Source organism: Scyliorhinus torazame, chromosome 4 (assembly GCF_047496885.1).
Source record: "Scyliorhinus torazame isolate Kashiwa2021f chromosome 4, sScyTor2.1, whole genome shotgun sequence".
NCBI lineage: Eukaryota > Metazoa > Chordata > Chondrichthyes > Carcharhiniformes > Scyliorhinidae > Scyliorhinus > Scyliorhinus torazame.
Genome location: NC_092710.1, coordinates 161,906,253 through 161,926,708, shown reverse-complemented (window position 1 = coordinate 161,926,708; position 20,456 = coordinate 161,906,253). Strand labels below are relative to the sequence as shown.

Here is a 20,456-nt window from a genome sequence, read left to right as displayed (position 1 = left end):
GTAAAGCATCACAGGAATGTGCGGCATGTTATCTATATCTGCATGGTCTGATACTCTTCTGAGAGCACTAATTATTTTATGAAGTGAATCTTAATATTAATAAATAGGCAAAACCATTCAAGAAGCATAACATCAGAAACTCTAGATAGCATATAACACAACAGTAAAACAGGTTTTGTTTCTGCCAATGGAGGAAGCAATCTCTATCAGTTATTTGAAATTTTATGAGGTTAGAACTGAGCTGCAAATCTCAGAATGGGAATATTGCTACTTGGCTTGAATAGATTTGTAATTTCAAAAGCACAGCAGAAATAAATTCACTGAGACGTAGTTTAAAAGGCCCATCTGATGTTTGGTGAACTCATTCAAGACAGATTTGAAATTCCATAAGTGAAACATTGATTTAGTCAGGAATTTGAGAAGAGACATGCCATCTGTTGGCTCTAAGCTGTTAATACCATACATCTGTCCTGTGGGTTGGTGGCCTGTCACCTATTGCAGGGCTCAATATTTGGAGAAGTCTGAGAGCTGAACAATCTCAGCCTAGAAGCTGCATTTCCTAAAAACATTTTCGAGAAAGATTGCAAGAATTGTTCCTGTATTTAACCCCTACAGTAATTCGACTTCAAAAATACATTTTTAACACTTCTGTTTATTTTGAAGTGATGACTTCTGTTTCTGGCTCCGTGTAGGCTTTTTGTCATCATAAATTTCTAACTATTAGTCGTGATATTGTTAATACAGAATAAGCCAGTCTTCATAGTTGCAATGTGTAATTTGAAAAACTAGAAACGATTAAAATGACAACAAGCCCACTTCCATTAAAGTTCTCACTGCACATACAAGGGCAGCACGGTAGCATTGTGGATAGCACAATTGCTTCACAGCTCCAGGGTCCCAGGTTCGATTCCGGCTTGGGCCACTGTCTGTGCGGAGTCTGTACATCCTCCTCGTGTGTGCGTGGGTTTCCTCCGGGTGCTCCGGTTTCCTCCCACAGTCCAAAGATGTGCAGGTTAGGTGGATTGGCCGTGATAAATTGCCCTTAGTGTTGGGTGGGTTTACTGGGTTATGGGGATAGGGTGGCGGTGTTGACCTTGGGTAGGGTGCACTTTCCAAGAGCCGGTGCAGACTCGATGGGCCAAATGGCCTCCTTCTGCACTGTAAATTCTATGTAAAAATTCTATGATACAAGACTGCAATATTCAGATTTGAGATTCAGCCTATTCGAAGTGTGAAATTTAATGTAGGAGAGTGGACTTTTGCCAATCCAGCTGGAGAGCTGGCACAAGACCCTGGGTCGCTTTCATTTTGGAAGGCCCACCGCATTAAATGCCACAGCAGGGAGATCAAGGTGGGGAGGAGGGGGGGTGATGGTCACAGATTCTGGGTCATGGGAGGGAGGGAGCGAGACGGTTCAGCAACAAGGACAGTGGGTTGGCTCTCAGCAGCACCCTTCACAATGCTTGATCCCTTCGACAGGCACTGAGGCCCTCAAGTGGAAATTAATTGCCCATTTAAGGGCCTTAAATAGCGGCGGGGAGGAATGGCCGTCCATGAACCTTCCTGTCCCAGACTTATTCACGGCTGAGGAGGGAAAGTGACAGTATCACATTCTGCCACCCCTCCAGTTTCAATTCCCCTCTCCACAACCAAATTCTCCTTGGAAGATATTATATTCCGGCCAGTGTTCCTAAAATGTAAAAGTTGACAAATGTAACAGGGAAAGATAATTTAGGACCCTTCATATATTAGTAATGCATTAGTCATTTGCAGGTGTAATTGGCGGTGGTCCTTTAAAACTTTTGACTCTGGATATAGTTTGCAGACATCAAATATATATTCATTTGATATGCAATCCTCTCCTTGGGATACACTTAACTTGACTAATAATAATAATACTCTTTATTGTCACAAGTAGGCTTACATTAACACTGCAATGAAGTTACTGTGAAAATCCCCTAGTTGCCACATTCCAGCGCCTCTTCAATGATGGGGTGTGGAGCACATCTGTGCAAAAGACAAGGTTGAAGCATTTGTAACCATCACAGTCATCTCGGCCACCTCCTGAGATTACAGACATCACAAGTGGCAATCTTCAATTTGCTCCACATGATATCAGGAAATGGTGAACGTCATTAGATCTGGTAAAGCCTTTGGGCTCCCACAACATCCAGACCAAAGAGCTGAAGACTTGTGTTCCAGAATGAGTCACATCACTGTAACCAAGCTGTTCCACTACAGCTACAACACTGACATCTACATGGCAATGTGGAAAATTGCCCAGGTATATCCTGCCCACAAAAAGCAGGACAAATCCAATCCTACCAATCACAGCCCCATCAGTTTACACTCCATCAACAGAATGATGGAAAAGTGAAACTTACTCACCTGTTCACCAACGTTCAGTTTGGATTCTGCCAGGATCACTCTGCCTCTGATCTCATAGCAGCCTTGATCCGAACATGGTCAAAAGAGCTAAAGTTGAGATGAGGTGAAAGTGACTGCCCTTGATATCAAGGCAGCATTTGACTGAGTGACATCAAGGAGCGCTAGTAAAATGAATTTGGGGGGAACTCTCCACCAGCTGGAGTCATTGCTAGTACAAAGCATGCTGTTGCAGACCAGTCACTTCAGCCCAAAGGACAGTACTGCAGCAGTTCCTTAGGGCTATCAGCTTCAGCTGCTTAAACAGTGAATTTTCCTCCCTCAAAAGATCAGAAGTGGTGATTATTCCACCGTGTTCAAAACCATTTGCAACTCCTCAGACAATAACGTGGCGCATGCCCACATGCAGCAAGACCAGGACAACATTCAGGCTGGGACTACTATGTGGCAAGTAACAATCACACCACACAAGTGCCAGGCATTGACCATATCCAGCAAGAGATATCCTGACCCACCTCCCCATGACAGGTAGGGGAGGGAGTCTTACCATTGATAAGAAACCTAACTAGATTAGCCATATAATATTGTAGCTGCAGGTGCAGGTGAGAGGTTAGGATTCTGCATCAAGTAATTCTGACTCCCAAAGCCTGCCGTTATCGATCTACAAGGCAGAAATCATGAGTATTTTGGAATGCTGTCCATTTGCCTAGGTGAGTGCAGCCTCAGCAATAGTCATGAAGCTCAGCACCATCCAAAACAAAGCATTGTACTTTGTTGGCACCCTATCCATCACCAGTGCACAGTGACAGCAATGTGTATCATCTACAAGATGCACTGCAGGAAGTCACCAAGGCACTTGCAACAGCACCTTCTAAACCAGCAACCTCTACTGCCTAGAAGGAAGAGAGAAGCAGGCGCATGAGGACATCATCACCTGAAAGTTCTCCTCCGAGTCACACGTTATCCTCATCTAGAAATATATTGTTATTCCTTCATTGTCGTTCGTCAAGATCATGCAATTCCCTTTCTAACAGTACCATGGGTTCACCTGCACCACGCAGCAGTTAAGAAGCTGGCTCACAACGTGCTTCTCGAGGGAAATTAGGGATGGGGAATAAGTGCTGGCCTTGCTAATGAACTCCATGTTTCCATGAATGAATATAAATGCAACAGATTGCACTGGTGAAAAATAGTTGCACATAGAAGTATAAAACATGAGCTGTACTGGTGAGTGTGACTGGCCTTAGATATCCATAGTATTTTAAAACATTTTTGAATAAAAGTAAATTAGCATATTTCATGGCCGTAAAAACAAATTATTGCCATGCACTTGATAGATTGCAGAGATCTCATAGTCCTCAGATCATTTAGGGGCTCTGTTATTTTGTTGTTGGTGCAGTATTAACTCATGAGTGGTACATTAGACACAAGATTGTTTTAGATAGTTCAAACCCAAACTTAACTTCAGGCCAGTGAAACCTGTGTAATAGGAAGGCAGCAAAAAAGTTCAACATAAAAGAATTAAGCAGGGTTGGTTAACTGCTATCTGGCTGTTCTGGAAGTTGTGATAGACTTGAGAGCTGGAATTCAGTGTCTAAAATATTGTCTATTCAAGGTCATTTTATGCATTTAATCTTTGAGATGATTTTATACAGGGGCATGATGACAGAATTCTATGGTCATTAGAGGAAGGATTTTCTCTGCTAACAAAGAGCCATTTTAAAACTTATGGAGAGGAAAAGCCCAGATGTGGAATAGGAAAGAATTCTTGAAGTTGTGTATAATATATAACAGATCTCTGTCCATCGGGTGACAAAATACAGTTGGCAATCTCTCCAAAGCAATCAATAATCACAATTAAACAAGTGGAAGACTCTACATTGAAACTTCATTTTGTTACCAATATAATAGCAGACATGTGTTATCGTTTTCCTCTCCACTCTTAAAAATGCAACAGGAAAATCTATTTTCTGTATACTTGTGCCCACCATCTATTGTGGCATTTTGATGAAAAATTGTTTACCCATGAACAGCAGTTTTTGTAATTGAATTGATAGCATGAAATAATATTCAGGAAAGCTACATTTAATCTTCCTGTGCACATCTATAATACTAAACCAGGATTATTTCTTTGGACCTCAATATTTCAGCAATATTAATTACAGTTAAACTAATGGAGAAGTAGTTGCTCACATAGTGGATGACGTTGACTCTGGCATAAGGATAGTGTAGTACAAGAACATGTGAAAAACAAGCTTGCTTGCTGATGTTTACAGTGCTGAAGGAAATTTTCAGACTGAAATCTTTTGTTATCACATAGTGGGATTTTAATGCAAGGTAGATCTCTCAACTCCGCATTACTCACCTCCTTGTGTGCAGACTCCATGGAAAACTACTCTATATCTGGATGAATGTAGGGAGACCCAGGATTTCAATGGAGAATGCATGTGATCTCCTTCGGGGGGGCTAAAGATTTGCAGGTCGAGGTCATCCCTCGGCCCGGGGTGGTGGTAGGGGCTTTGCGTCTGGAAGGCCTTCCAACCATCTTTAAAGATTGAGAAGACCCACAACAGGGGCAACTACAGCTGCTGCCTGTCTGTCCTGCCAAACACTTCCAGGACAGAACCCTGCTCTAGGTTCTATGCTGAAGTTCACGTAAACTCCCTTTTACTGCGAGCAGTCTCTAGCTTCACAACTTAAGGCTTTTGGCAATGAGGAATTGGCCTTGTTAATTGTGACACAACTTCACAGCTCGACAGTGGCTTCTCATGGACACACATACCATGTCTCAGACGATGATTAGTGCATAGCATTTTAATCAAATTTTGATGCCTGAACTCTTGGAGCGTCAGCACCATCAAGGCAGTAGCAAACAATCAAACACACAGCTGGGCTTCAGCTCTGGGAATATTCTCGGAATATTCTCGTGACCACCAAAAGGTAAGTGTGTGGATCAGGGCAGCGCACCTGAGCATGGTCTCACTAATGTTCCCAACAGTGGTCTAGAGGCTCCTGCTGAGGCCGAGGGTAAGTGTGCAGAGCGAGGTTCACCAGCACAACTGGCTTGGTGGATGGCACTCAGAGGCGGTACACAAGTGTGAGGGAGGCTTGGGGGAGTTGAGGGTCCCGGGATGGACTGATTGTCGGTCTCTCTCCTTCTCCAATTCCTTACAAATTAATAATATGGCTGGTCTTTTCAGTCCGGCAGAGGCTGCCCTCACAGTGCTGATGGCAGCTGAGGCAGCCAGATGCCGGAGAAGGCAGCAGCGCCGACGCAGGCTGGGTGCGGCATCCCATGTGAAGGGGCCGCCACACACCATGAAAAACTGGCAGTCTATCAGGTTGAGGAGGAACCCAGAGGGGAGGCTAGTGGCGGCCCATGGTGTACAGGCATTGTTGTTCTTCCAATGAGATGACGGACGGCATGTGCTGCAGAAGACTCCGTCTCAACAAAGAGACAGTGCGGCACCTGTGCCACGTCCTTGTGGGCGTAGCACCCCGTGGAGGAGGAGGACACTAGCTCCCGGTAGCTGTGAAGGTCCCTGCAGCCCTGGACCTTTTAAGCAACCGTTCCATTCCAAGGCTCGAGCGGGGTTTGTGCTGCATATTACAAGCTACAACTCAAGTGCACCTGTGAAGTCATCCCCTGGCCCAGGGGATAATAGATGGCATGCGTGTTGCCTTGCGCGCACCAGAGCATCAGGGAGTACCCTTCATTAACAGGAAAGGGCTCCATTTCCTGAATGTTCAACTCCCGTGTGCGACTATCGGATCATGCACATCAAATAGCTTGGATTCCCAGGGTGCGTGTATGACAGGTACATACTGTGACACTCTGAAATCCCTGGTGTCTTTGATGAGTTGGCTCTTGGGGAATAAGGGGTACTCGCTGACATTCTGGCTGATGACGCCAGTACAGAGGCTGGACACTGAGGTGGAGGCTCGATGTAGATTCATAGAATTTACAGTGCAGAAGGAGGCCATTCGGCCCATCGAGTCAGCACCGGCCCTTGGAAAGAGCACCCTCCTTAGTCCCACACCACCCTATCCCCGTTACCCAGTAACCTCCCTAACCTTTTGGACACTAAGGGGAAATTTAGTGTGGACAATCCACCTAACCTGCACATCTTTAGACCCCCCCCCCCCCATCCGACTATCCTGTTCCACACTCCAAGGGTCTGTGTGACATCACCCTAGGGTGATGGGACTCTCTTGGCATTCTGCTGGTCAACATACAAGGCAGGAGAATGATGATAACTCACTGTGAGGTTAGCTCTGGTGCTCCACAGTTTATGTCAATATCTGACTCCTGTCTTTCTACTGACAGTGCACTCACATCTATCTTCTGAATAGGGTCTTGCGTCTTAGACAATTTAGTGTGGTCAATCAACCTACTCTGCACATCTGGGACCCAGCTGAGTCCTAATATCCAGCAGACCTCCGACTGCTGTCTCCCTTGGATTTTCCAGCCTCCACCTGATGTGCATCAGCAACTTGGTGCTCACCAGATTGTGTCCCAGAAGCCTGTCCACTAATGTCACCCACCGAGATACGTGTCATTGTGCTGGTGGAAGATGGGGATGGTAGCTGTGATGTGTTGATGATGGTCTCCGAGGTGCGAGGTGGTGGTGGGGGAGGGAGTGGGGTTCTGACTCTGAATGGCCCGGCCCCATGAGATGGAGAACGAGCGAGAAAATGGACATGTGGTCAGTGAGAGAGGAGGATCATTTTGTCAGACATGAACAACTGACTTCAGGCAGGTCATCTTGGTGAAGGGGCAGTGAATCCTCACCTCTGTGGCACAGGCCAACATCTCTTTTGGTAACTGCTCTCTCCTCAGACAAGCCCGCTGACTCCAGGGCCAGTTCCTCATAGGGGCTGAGGACTCAAATCTCTGGCACACTGACATCTTGGCCCTTTTCCACTTATTATGGGCTACCTTCTCCTGTGGGAACAAAGAGAGGGCATGATGAGTTGGGGGAGAGGGGAGGGGTTCTATAGCAGGTGGCATGTGTAGGCACTGCACCTGGACATGAAGTGGTTGTGCTGGTGTGTGCCAGTGGGTTCTGAGGAGCAAAATCGGATGTGACGAGGGTGCGAGGCGTCAGCCAGTGATTTTTGGGGACGAATGTGCGGTCTGGTAATTTGAGGGGTGGTAGGCAGAACTGATGCCAGGAGAGAGAGGTAGTAACTCATCCTTGCAGCTCGGTGGAGGTTGTTGGTCCTCGTCCGATATTGGACTGCGATCCTCCTGGTCATGCTGCCTGAACTGACAGCCACTGCTTCTGCCTCCCAGGTGGTATTGGTGACCCTGCTGCTGGTCCTCTGACTCCTTTGGGGGAACGGAGTGTCCCGTCTCGTGTCGAGAAGCCTTGCCAGGATGGCATCCCCAAAGCGAGGAGCAGGTCTGCAAACATCCATGCTTTTGACTGGGAGTGAATGTTGAGGGAGTGTTTAAAAGCAGCTCCCCCTTGTTAGCGACGTGATGCTGAGGCGCGAGTCCAGTGAATCAGTCTACGAGACAGTCAGTAATGATGAGAAGTTTGTAGGGACACATTTCTGGCACTAAGTGCCCATCGAGAAACACCCCACCAGTCGTGCCCAAAGTGACACTTAGAAATGTTTCCGTTAAATTGCGCCCACAATTCTCAAGGTCTTGTTGATCAAAAGCTGCATTTCTCAACTCTATTAGATGGACAACTATACACAGGATTCAAAACCATCCACCCAAATTCACCTGCCGAGCAAGCAAATGTACTATAAATAGCCTCACGGCATGCTTTTATTTGACTGGAGTAGCTTGAACCATCGGTTGTCAACCATCAAGGGTACAATGTATGTCCCCTGAGGTACTTGTATCGTTTTGAGATATATATATATTTTCTGCTTGCAGTAATGCTAACTGTGTAACCTGTTATAGCTAGAGAGAATCTAATACATATTATACCACTGATTGTACCACTGGCAAAAATGGTACAAATGGCTTGTGTGATAACGAAACATTGGACTGCAATGAAAATGTTTTTGAAGCCTGGAGATTTAGCTGACTAAAGTGTGATGAGGCAGATTCATCATGGCTTTCACAAGAGTCTTGGACCATTTTCTGAAGAGGAAAAAAGTGACAGGGACATGGGAAAAGGGCAGGGGGGTGAGAAAGTGCCACAGCTCTTGCAATTGAGGTATCTCTTTTGAGGAGGTTATTAATTAACTTTTTCCACCATCTGATAAAGGGAACTTTTAGTTTTGTATTGTGCAGGAAGACAGGAGATCTTTGTTATTCTATATCAGTTTTTATTTCTCCAGCATTAGAGTTTGAGATGGTTGTTAGCCTACAGAAAAACAGACTCTTGAGCTTTAAGCATCCATTGTGGAGGGTAGTGGGCAGACTGGAGGGCCTCCTCTTGGAGCTGTGCCTGCACCTGGTCAAGGTGACCATCAACAGGTACAGGCAGCAGGAGGCTGGCGGGGGAGGATCGCTCAACCTGATAGCCTGCATCTCTTCTGTGGCCACACCCATGCCTGGGCATCCCCAAAGAGAGCAGGCAGAATCCAGCGGTATACTTGAGTCGACGACTTGTCATGATTGGAATGCATCAATTATATTCAGGATATAATTTGGTGTGCTAAGTTTTCTTTAAATTTTCTGTCAGTTTATTTGAGAAGGCTCGCCTGTGATTGGTCATTATAAAAGAGTGAGATTACAGAAAATTATGTTTCTATATAATAGCCATGGCTATCTTATTTTTCATTCAGAGTAAAATACCTGTGTTTATATTTCTAGATTCTGATGTATTAAACTATTGCACCAAGCTGTGTAACAAACAAGCCACTGTCTCCAGAGCTGCTGCCAGGTAGGTGAAATGTTTGAGTTAATTAATAAAAACTACATCAGAGCATGCTAGTTCCTTTCTGAGTTATAGCTGTTGGCCACAGTGAATGTTGTATGCAGCTACTTCATGATTTATAGCATACTTCATTGCCTGAACTGGCAGATGCCTATCTGGAACGCATTGAACACAATTACCATCTCAACACCAATCCTGTACTCGGGTGTGCACTGTCCTCTAACAGCAATGCTCTCGCCACCTGCTCAGCCATTTGTAAACCTCAGCAGTTATCTGCAACTGTTGTCGAGAAACGGGTGGCTGAGTAAATGCTTGTGTCTAACCCAAAAGAAGAAAAAAAAACAGCTTTTCTTTAGTTCTAAAGCTTCTCTCCTTCCAAATGGGCTTAGTCCACAATCAGTGATACGCAATCCGAACTTTTGTTTCAGAAATGCCTCTATATTTGTCCACAGGTTGAAGAGCTTATTTCATTAATTTCTTTTGAAGGCAACTCAATGTTAGTTCACAGTGACAGACAATTTGCAACTTCTGATGCAAAATACTGAAAGACTTTATTTATGATGAGTATTTCCAGAAAATCTGAATGCTCGAGTGGTGTGTGCAATTATTCTGTATAAATAGTTATATTAAGTTATACTAGTTCTACAGTGTAACTGCAGGTAGCAATGCTGCTGCTGCTGAGAAACATGCAGACGCCAAACATTTCAAAATTGAACAATGTTTCTAGTCTTCAGTAATGCTAGAATTCAGCTTGTTTTGTGACAGAATGCAACATTAATTTTGGTGAAAATCTCTCTTTATTTAATTCTGTTAAAGAAAGGCAAAGCCATCATCTGAGCATTATTTTGAATTTCTGATTGCTTCTTGATTATTACAATGATGGCTCCTCAACATTTCATTTCAGTGGCACTATGTTACTTTTTAGAAAGTTAAGATATAAATTGAGTTCTGAGGACCCTTGCTATATAAGAAGGATAAGTGAGCTATGGAAATCATCCAGTGAATGTCCACTGGAATAGTACCAAGAGTGAGAGGTGGTTATAGTTATTTGAGGCTGTTCATGCCGACGAGATATTCTGATCCCATGCCGACGCATGGGTTTCCCGGCGACGAGGAGTGCAGTCACCAGGAAATGCCATTGACAACGCTGGGATCGATAAACCCTGCTGGCTGGCTCCTCCATCACCGAAAAACACGTGATGGGTTGGTCGGTAAATCCCACCCATGGTTTATTTTTATAAGGTGGCACAGTGGTTAGCACTGCTGCCTCACAGGACCCGGCTTCGATCCCGGCCCCAGGTAACTGAGTCGGAGTTTGCACATTCTCCCTGTGTCTACGTGGGTCCCATCATCCCCCCCCCCCCCCCCCCCAAAAGAAAATGTGCCGGGTAGGTGGATTGGCCACGCTAAATTGCCCCTTAATTGAAAAAAAAAAATGAATTGGGTACTTTAAATTTATAATTTAAAAATGATTTTTTTAAGAAACTGACATAGCAAAAGTTAGAGTTAAATCTGGGGTTTCAACATTAATATATTTAGGGAATTAATGTGATTCACCACACTGTTTGGCAGATCACAATGAGAGGTCATGGACTCATCATGTGTCAATAGAAAAACATGGCGAAATGTTAGAAAAAATGCTTCATCTCAAATGACGTTGAGAGAGACAATAACATCATTTAAAAGCAACTGGCTAAGTATTAGAAAAGTAGAGCGATATAAAATGAAACAGAGTAATGTTGGAATTGATTGTTCTAATTGAAAAATCACTAGTAAATGCAATGGACCATATGAGCTTGGTCTGTTGTTTCATTTTGATGTTCCACAAAATTTAAAATTAGTTTTATAACTTTTGTCCCCCCTTCTTCCTTCCTCTATTTCTCATCTGATTTCCATATTTTGGCATTTATTAAAGTTCCATAACTTACTGGATCCCCAATGATGCATTGGGGAGTCCCTCCAGAAGTTCTCACGTAAGGGTTTACCCGGCAAATACCCAGAGACTGGTAATGCAAAAGGCCAGCAGCGCGCGGGTTTAATTCCCGTACCAGCCTCCCTGAACAGACGCCAGAATGTGGCGACTAGGGGCTTTTCACAGTAACTTCATTGAAGCCTGTTTGTGACAATAAGCGATTATTATTATTATTATTAGAAGTGCCAACTTCCTATGGACAATGGCCCTGTGCTAGATCACTTCTAGCTCCAGAGTAACTATTTAAACACAGACCGAGCTCAGCTAGTGACTTAAAAAGGGGTGTTCCTTTCTTCCCTGCGTCCCAGTTACTCGCCGATAAAGCTTCACTGCTCCTGTCTCACCCAGCCTGAGTGAAGAAGGTTGGGTGAGACGGGCTTTGCAATTTTAGCAAGGGTAAGTCCGTCCCAAATAGAAATTTGCTGGAGATTTCCACTCTGAGGAAGTTCCGCGCCACATTTCTTCCCTTATTAAATGGAAGGTCTTTCAGTCTACACTCCATTTCCAGTTTTCATTGAAGAACAGGGAGGCACATCGGTAAAATGTAATTGGCTAAACCTGGTTACAAAGCCTGTTTTTGGCAATAAATGCCACAACCAGGTTTGATCTGTTGACATCATTAGAGCACACAGTGGTTTTCCACCAACATTTAACACTACACATGCTCAAGAAGATAATTCATTGAAAGCCCGAGCAGCTGATGATATCCAAGGACAAACAACAAATCTGAAAGCATTGTCATTGTCTGAGTGATTTGGCATATCTGAAATGGTTGAGAAAATTAGAAGCTTTTTTAATTAAAAAAAAAAAACATTATAGAATGTGGGCATCACTGGCTAGTCCAGCATTTATTGCCAATCTTTAGTTGCCCTTCAAAAGATGGTGGTGAGCTGCCTTCTTGAACTGCTGCAGTTCCTGAGGCATAGGTACGCCCACAGTGCTGTTTGGAGGGAATTCCAGAATTCTGATCCAGCAACAGTGAAGAAATGGCGATATATTTCCAAGTCAGGTTGGTGAATGACTTGGAGGGGTACCTCCAGGTGGTAGTGTTCCCAGGTGTCTACTGTTCTTGTCCTTCTAGATGGTTGTGGGTTTGGAAGATGCTGCCAAGGAACCTTGGTGAGTTCCTGCAGTGCATCTTGTAGATGGTACACACGGCTGCCACTGTTCATCGGTGATGGAGGGTTTGAATGCTTGTGGAAGGGGGAGCAATCAAGTGGGCCGCTTTGTCCTGGATGGTGTTGAGCTTCTTTTGAGTGTTATTGGAGCTGCACTCATCCAAGCAAGTGGAGAGTATTCCATTACACTCCAGACTTGTGCCATAATATTTTATCAATTTTGTCTACTTGTTATTTTTGTTGAATGCCTTGTTGGGAAGTGGGAAATGTTGCTCGCCAGTATTGGGAAGTGTCCATTATTCAGATACAACTCTTGTCAGTGTAGAATGTATCACTACCAAACCTGAATGTAATCTCACCTGAAATCCATGCATACATATTTCAAATGTAGGTCTTAGGAGAGTAATTTGGAGCAGGAATCCAAGCTATTTTATTTTTTCCTTCTCCACTCTGAAAAAAAATTTCTGTTTGATGCCTAAAAAATGCAGCGGGCAATGAGAAATTCCATGCAATTGACTTTTAACAAACTTGATAGTGGATTGGTTATGCTAAGTTACCCCTTATTGTCCAAAGATGTGCAGGTTAGGTTACGGGCATAGGGCGGAAGAGTGGGCCCAGGACTCTTTCAGATTCTTTTTTTAAAATATTTTTATTGGCATTTTCAACTTTAGCAGTGTAACAGTTTGACGTGCGAGGCACATGGTATTTACAGAGTAGCAGCTCCAGTGTGTCTGATATTTACAAGCCAATTCGTGTCCTATGTACAACAGTTTTTACAAGCTTTACCAGTCTTTACCCTTCCCCTATTGGAGGCATGCACCTTTTAAATTTTTTTAAAAAAATTTGTTGTTTATAACAAAGAACAAAGAACAAAGAAATGTACAGCACAGGAACAGGCCCTTCGGCCCTCCAAGCCCGTGCCGACCATACTGCCCGACTAAACTACAATCTTCTACACTTCCTGGGTCCGTATCCTTCTATTCCCATCCTATTCATATATTTGTCAAGATGCCCCTTAAATGTCCCTATCGTCCCTGCCTCCACTACCTCCTCCGGTAGTGAGTTCCAGGCACCCACTACCCTCTGCGTAAAAAACTTGCCTCGTACATCTACTCTAAACTTTGCCCCTCTCACCTTAAACCTATGCCCCCTAGTAATTGACCCCTCTACCCTGGGGAAAAGCCTCTGACTATCCACTCTGTCTATGCCCCTCATAATTTTGTATACCTCTATCAGGTCGCCCCTCAACCTCCTTCGTTCCAGTGAGAACAAACCGAGTTTATTCAATCGCTCCTCATAGCTTATGCCCTCCATACCAGGCAACATTCTGGTAAATCTCTTCTGCACCCTCTCTAAAGCCTCCACATCCTTCTGGTAGTGTGGCGACCAGAATTGAACACTATACTCCAAGTGTGGCCTAACTAAGGTTCTATACAGCTGCAACATGACTTGCCAATTCTTATACTCAATGCCCCGGCCAATGAAGGCAAGCATGCCGTATGCCTTCTTGACTACCTTCTCCACCTGTGTAGCCCCTTTCAGTGACCTGTGGACCTGTACTCCTCGATCTCTTTGACTTTCAATACTCTTGAGGGTTCTACCATTCACTGTATATTCCCTACCTGCATTAGCCCTTCCAAAATGCATTACCTCACATTTGTCCAGGTTAAACTCCATCTGCCATCTCTCCGCCCAAGTCTCCAGACAATCTAAATCCTGCTGTATCCTCAGACAGTCCTCATCGCTATCCGCAATTCCACCAACCTTTGTGTCGTCTGCAAACTTACTAATCAGACCAGTTACATTTTCCTCCAAATCATTTATATATACTACAAAGAGCAAAGGTCCCAGCACTGATCCCTGTGGAACACCACTGGTCACAGCCCTCCAATTAGAAAAGCATCCCTCCATTGCTACCCTCTGCCTTCTATGGCCTAGCCAGTTCTGTATCCACCTTGCCAGTTCACCCCTGATCCCGTGTGACTTCACCTTTTGTACTAGTCTACCATGAGGGACCTTGTCAAAGGCCTTACTGAAGTCCATATAGACAACATCTACTGCCCGACCTGCATCAATCATCTTAGTGACCTCCTCGAAAAACTCTATCAAGTTAGTGAGACACGACCTCCCCTTCACAAAACCGTGCTGCCTCTCACCAATTATGTTGGGAGGGGGACCTGCGTGGCCCTTTCCCTCCTCATCTTGCCCCCTGTGTTTCGTTTTGTGCCGTCTTTGGGATTCCTCCCCTCTTTTCACCCACCCCCCTGTCTCTTATACGTGTCCTCCCCTGTCTTTCTCTTTCTGTTCCCCCAGCAGCCCCCTCTCTTCCTAGTCGATTTTTGCCTCAAACAGGTCTTTGAACAGGCTGATGAATGGCCCCCATATTTTTGGAAGTCCTCGTCCGACCCTTGGTTGTGTCCTTGATCTTCTCGAGGTGGAGAAATTCCACCAGGTCTGCCAGCCAGTCTGCAGCTGTGGGTGGTGCTGCCGATCGCCAGCCGAGCAGGATTTTCTTGCATGCGATTAGGGATGCAAAAACCAGGGCGTTGGCCCATGTCCCCATATGAAGGACTGGCTGGTTCGATATCCCGAAGACTGCCACTCTCGGGCACAGCTCCACCCTCAGCCCCGCAACCTTGGACATCACCTTGAAGAAGGTTGTCCAGAACCCAGCAAGCTTGGGGCAAGCCAAGAACATGCGAGCGTGGTTGGCTGGGCCTCCCTGCCACCGTTCACATTTGCCTCCACCTCTGGGAAGAGCCTGCTCATTCAGGTTCTGGTCAGGTGGGCTCTGTGCACCACTTTAAATTGCATAAGGCCTAACACAGGAGGAGGTGGAGTTCGCCCTGCTCAGTGCTTCGCTCCAGAGTCCCCAACCCACTTCCGTCCCCAGTTCGTCCTCCCATTTCCATCTAGTTTCGTCTAGTGGTAGTCTTGCCCTGTCTAGTAACCGTCCGCATATCTTCCCATAGTTTCCCCCCCCCCCCCCTCCTTCTTGTCCATGTTGATCTCTAGAAGTGTCTCTCTCGGGGGCCCTGGGGTACCTTGCCGTCTCCTTGGGGAGAAAGTGTTTAATTTGGAGGTGCCTCAGCTCCTATCCCGTCGGTAGGTCTATGTCAGTTAGTTTGTCTCCAGTTGCGAGTCTGTACCCTATGTAGAGCTTCCTAACCACTAATGTCCCCCCCGTCCTGTCTCCACTTTTAAAGGTGGCGCCGAGCATGGCCGGCGGGAATTTGTGGTTGCTACAGATAGGGGCCATGGAGGGCATTTCGGTTAGGCTGAAATGTTGCTTCATTTGATTCCACGTCTTCAATGTGGCTACCACCACTGGTTGAATGTGTGCTTTAATGGGATTGATGGGAGCACTGCCGTGGCAACGGCTTGGAGGTCGTTCCCTTGCAGGAGGATTCCTCCAGCCTCACCCATTCCGTGGTTGGCCCTTGTATCCATATCCTCACCCTCTCGGCTGTGGCCACCCAGTGGGCTTTCAGGCCATTCTGTGGGTCCGAGACGTAGAGGAGCAGGTCATCCTCATAGAGTGAAACTCTGCTCTCTGCCTCCCCTTTGTATACCCTTCCAGCTTTTTGCATTTCGCAGAGCGATCATCAGTGGTTCAATTGCCAGGGCGAACAGGAGCAGGGATAGTGGGCATCTCTGCGTTGTGCCTCTGTGAACTGAAAGTATTCAGACCTGGTGGTTTTGGTCCGAACGCTCGCCTTGGGGTTGTTGTACAAGAGTTTCACCCATGAGGTGAATCCTGTCCCTATCCCAAACCGCTCCAGCACCTCTGAGGTAATTCCATTCGACTCGGTCGAAGGCCTTCTCTGCGTCTAGAGAGATGATCACCTCTGGTTTTCTCTCCCCGGAAGGGGTCATTATTACGTTCAACAGCCGCCTGATGTTTGCAGTTAGCTGCCTGCCCTTGACAAAGCCCAGCTGCCTACCCTTGACAAAGCCCGTCTGGTCCTCTGCGACCATCTGATACTCAGTTCTCCAGTCTCTTGGCCAGGACCTTTGCAAGTATTTTCGAGTCTACATTCAGCAGTGAAATGGGTCTATATGATCCACATTCTGTCGGGTCCTTGTCTCTCTTGGGTATCAGCGATATCGTGGCACTATGTTCGCGTAGGTGGCAGTGTGCCCCTCGCCAGCGAGTCTGCGAACATGTCCTGTAGGTGTGGGATCAGCGCTGGTGCGAATTTCTTATAGAAGTCTGCCGGGAACCTGTCAAGTCCTGGCACCTTCCCCACCTGCCTGGAGCTGATACACTCCATGATCTCTCTCTGTCCTACTTGTGCTTCCAGTTCCCTCCATCTATCGTCCCCCCATGACTGCCATGTTCAATCCATCGAGGAACTGTTCCATCTCCGCGTCCCCGTCGGGATGTTCGGAGGTGTACAGCCCTTGGTAGAATGTCTCACTGTTTGGTTGATCTCTTTTTACCATGTCCATAGAAGGTTCCCCCGTGTCTGGCGGAGTTGGTACAGTGCTTTCCTGGTGGCTAGCAGGTTAAAGGCCATTTGTGGCTTTATCCTCCGCAGAAGCTCTACGGTCAGGGCCTCGGAGTATTTTCTGTCCATCTCCAGGATGGAGTTGATCATTTGTGCCTGGCCACCCTGTCTTACCTGTCTCTTTGTTCCTTGTAGACTATAATCTCTCCCCTAATCACCGCGTTTAGTGCCTCCCAGGTGAGACTTCCCCGTCCCGGTTGTTTGTAACATACTCACCTATGGCCTGTGATATTTTCTGGCAGAAGACCTTGGGCAGGATTCTCCACTCCCGCGCCGAAATGCCCACGCCGTCGTGAACGCCGTCGAGGTTCACGACGGCGCGAAACGGCCCCAAGCCCGAACGATTCAGGCCCCGACAATGGGCTCGGATCGGGGCCGCATCATCTACACGCGCCAGGCCTTGTCGCCGCGTAAAGGCGGCGCCGCATAGATGACGAGGCCGGCGCCGCATAAGTGGCGTCACCCGCGCATGCGTGGTTGCCGTCCTATCTAAGTCCGCCACGCAAGAAGATGGTGGACGGATCTTACGGGGCCGCGGAAGGAAGGAGATCCTCCTTCAGATAGGATGGCCCGACGATCGGTGGGCACCGATCGCGGGCCACCCCACATTTGAGGTACCCCCCGGTGCAGGATCCCCCCTCGCCCCTCCACAGGCCGCCCCCCCCCCCAGCGTTCGCGCGCTGTTCCCGACGGCAGCGACCAGGTGTGGACGGCGCCGGGGGGAACCCGCCGTTTTGGCCTGGCCGCTCGCCCCATCTGGGCCTGAGAATAGCGGGGTGCCGGAGAATCGCCATTTTGGGTGTCTCCGGCGATTCTCCGGCCTGCGGCCCGCGGAATTCGACCGGGCCATTCCCGCCGCTTGGGAGAATCACGGGAGGGCGTCGGACCGGCTTCCCAGGAAATTTTGGTGGCCCAGGCGATTCTCCCAACCGGTGCGGGAGTGGAGAATCTCGCCCCTTATCAGCCAGTAGATCCATGTCCAGCTTCCACATGGGGCGCTGGGCACGGCCGGTCTCCAACCTCACATCTGTGTAGTGTGGAGCGTGGACGGAGATCACTATCGCAGAGTATTCCGCCTTTACTATTCCAGAACGCACTGCATTCTCCACTACAAAGAAGTCGATTCTCGAGTATGTCTTGTGGACCGGCGAAAAGAACTAGAATTCCTTCTCACCGGTGTGTAGGAACCGCCATGGGTCCACTGCCCCAATCTGCTCCATGAATGTTATCAGCTCCCTGGCCATGCCCATCCTTTTTCCCAATCTGGGGTTTGAACGGTCTGTTAATGGGTCCCGTACACAGTTAAAGTCGCCCCCATGATCAGTGATGCGTGTCAATGTCAAGGGTTTCCACCATGGTCTTTTTCATGAAGCTTGTGTCATCCTAGTTGAGCGCATTCATATTAACCAGTACTATTGGTGCCCGTCTAGGACACCGCTGACCATGATGTACCGTTCCCCCTTGGTCTGTGACCGTCCTTGTCACCGTGAACCTTGTCCTTTTACTAATCAGTATGGCTACTCCCCTAACCCTTGTCCCATAGCATGAAATGTACGTCTGTCCCACCCAGCCCTTTCTTGCCCGCAGTCGGTCATTCTCCCTCCGTTCGTTTCATGTACGAAGACTATGTCAGCTTTCAGGCTTCTCAGATGGTGAAGACTCTGAATCTTTTCACCAGGCCTTTAAGTCCCCTGACATTCCAGGTGATAATCCTTGTCTCCCCCTGCTCCCACAGGATCAACCATACTTACCTGGTGGACGCACCCCTGCACTCCGGGGATTCCCTTTCTTAGGGGGCTGCCCAAAATAGCCACTGTCGCTGTTCTCACCATGAGGCCGGGCCTCTGCACTCCAGGGTTTCCCCTTGTCCATGGGGCACCCAACATGGCTGCCAACTATGTGTACGCATTTCGGTGCACCCAGACACACTGGGGTTTCCCTTTGTCCAGGGAACCTCCAAAGTGGCTGCTTACGGTGCCATCTTTTTTCCTCAGCCTGTACCTCACCTGCCGAGGCCTGTACAATACCCAGCTGATTTATTCTTCTCTGTTGCTTTTCTGTCCCATTCCCACCACCCCTCGTCCCCCCCTCTCTGAATCCCCCTCTGCGTCCCCCTTTCCCGTCCCTGCCGGGAGGTGCGCTGCGGTCCCCTTTGCTTTCTACCTTCCCGTGCTAGCTATTTCTGCTGTGTGGTGGCCCTCCTCCCTGGGCTGGTCTAACCCCTTCCTTATGCCCGCAGACTGCCTATTCTCCCTGTCTAACCCCTCACCTGCCTTCCTCATCCGTGCTCCTTTCTAGGCCCAGTCTTCCCTTTATGGTCGGAACGAGGTAGCACAGTCCCGCACAAACATGCACTCTGTCCATTGAGTCTTTTGCTCTTTCAGAATCTTTCTTTGTACAACTCTCATCGTTGTCGTGCCTGTCCCTTGTCCAGGCCGTTGGTTCTGATTAACTTATTCGCTTCCGCTGGGGAGTTGAAGTAATGCTCCTTCTTTTGGTATGTGACCCAGAGTCTGGCCAGGAACAGCATAGCGAAACGTACCCTGCTCTTGTGCAGGACTGATTTGGCCCTGCATTTTGCTAGTTCTGCCGCAATGTCTTGGTAAATTCTGATTCTATGTCCTTCCCAGGCACTTGCTTTTGTTTGTCGTGCCCACTGCAGGATCCTCTCACGGTCCTGGTATTGGTGGAGCGTTGCGATAATCGCCCTCGGCTGCTCCCCGGCCTTGGGTTCCGGTCTAAGTGACCTGTGCGCTCTGTCGAGCTCTGGGGGTTTGGGGAAGCTATCTCTCCTGACTAAGATGCCAAGCATTTTGGGCGACGTAGTCCATCGAGTCTTTGCCCTTGATGCCTTCAGGCAGGCCCACGATCCTGATGTTTTGTCGTCGGAACCTGTTCTCCGGGTCCTCGTCTTTTCCCCTTAGGTTCCCCTGGGCCGCCACTAACCTTTTTATTTCATCCCCCAGGGTGACGATTCTTACGCTCTGGTCCGTCGAGGCCTTTTCCAGGTCGAGTATCATCCTCTCCTGGGTTGCCTTTTGGTGTCCCGGTTCGGAGGAGAGCCACCCCTCAGCACATCCCCGTCACCGGAAGTGAGTCGGTGCAGATTTGATATGCCAAATGGCTTTTTACTGCACTGTAGGGATTCTATGATGTATGTGTCACTTGATTGTATTTTCCTATTTGGGTTTCTGAAAAGATTGCAAGTATGTGATTCAAAGTGAAGCCATTTTATCAGTAGAACAATTCTAGACATCAGCACAAACACCGTTTTAGTATTTACACATTTGTTTATATATTAGTGATATTCTGTGTGCAAAGATGCAGAAGTGCTCGAAGGTATTGAGTTACACAAGCAGAGCTCCTTATATCCCATGAAAAAACTACTGACTGACTTGATTTCAAAAATAATCTTGGTACAGTTTTAACTATGTAAATTGCCAAATTTTATTAGAAAGCCTCAGCCATCAAACCTCCAAATTTGGTTACCAGGAATTGGTGAATAAATCTTTACTGCCCTCTGGTAGTCATGTTTGGTACTGCAGCTTCTTTGAGAAACATTTTTCAGGGTATGTTGATTGTGAATGATGATCGTGTTTTTATTTTATTGAGAAACTGTTAGAGA

General features: G+C 47.2%; 1 protein-coding gene across 12 annotated transcripts in view; it reads left to right on the top strand.

Annotated features, from left to right (window-relative positions):
* LOC140410565 (CYFIP-related Rac1 interactor A) overlaps positions 1-20,456 on the top strand; it is a 380,318-nt gene that overhangs the window by 220,398 nt on the left and 139,464 nt on the right. For all 12 annotated transcript variants that reach the window (XM_072498818.1, XM_072498824.1, XM_072498817.1 and 9 more), the window contains one exon: positions 9,167-9,236. Coding sequence is in view for 1 of the 12 variants with exons in the window: in XM_072498812.1 (XP_072354913.1) it covers positions 9,167-9,236 (70 nt within the window). In the remaining 11 variants the exon portion in view is untranslated. The remainder of the gene's footprint in view (positions 1-9,166; positions 9,237-20,456) is intronic.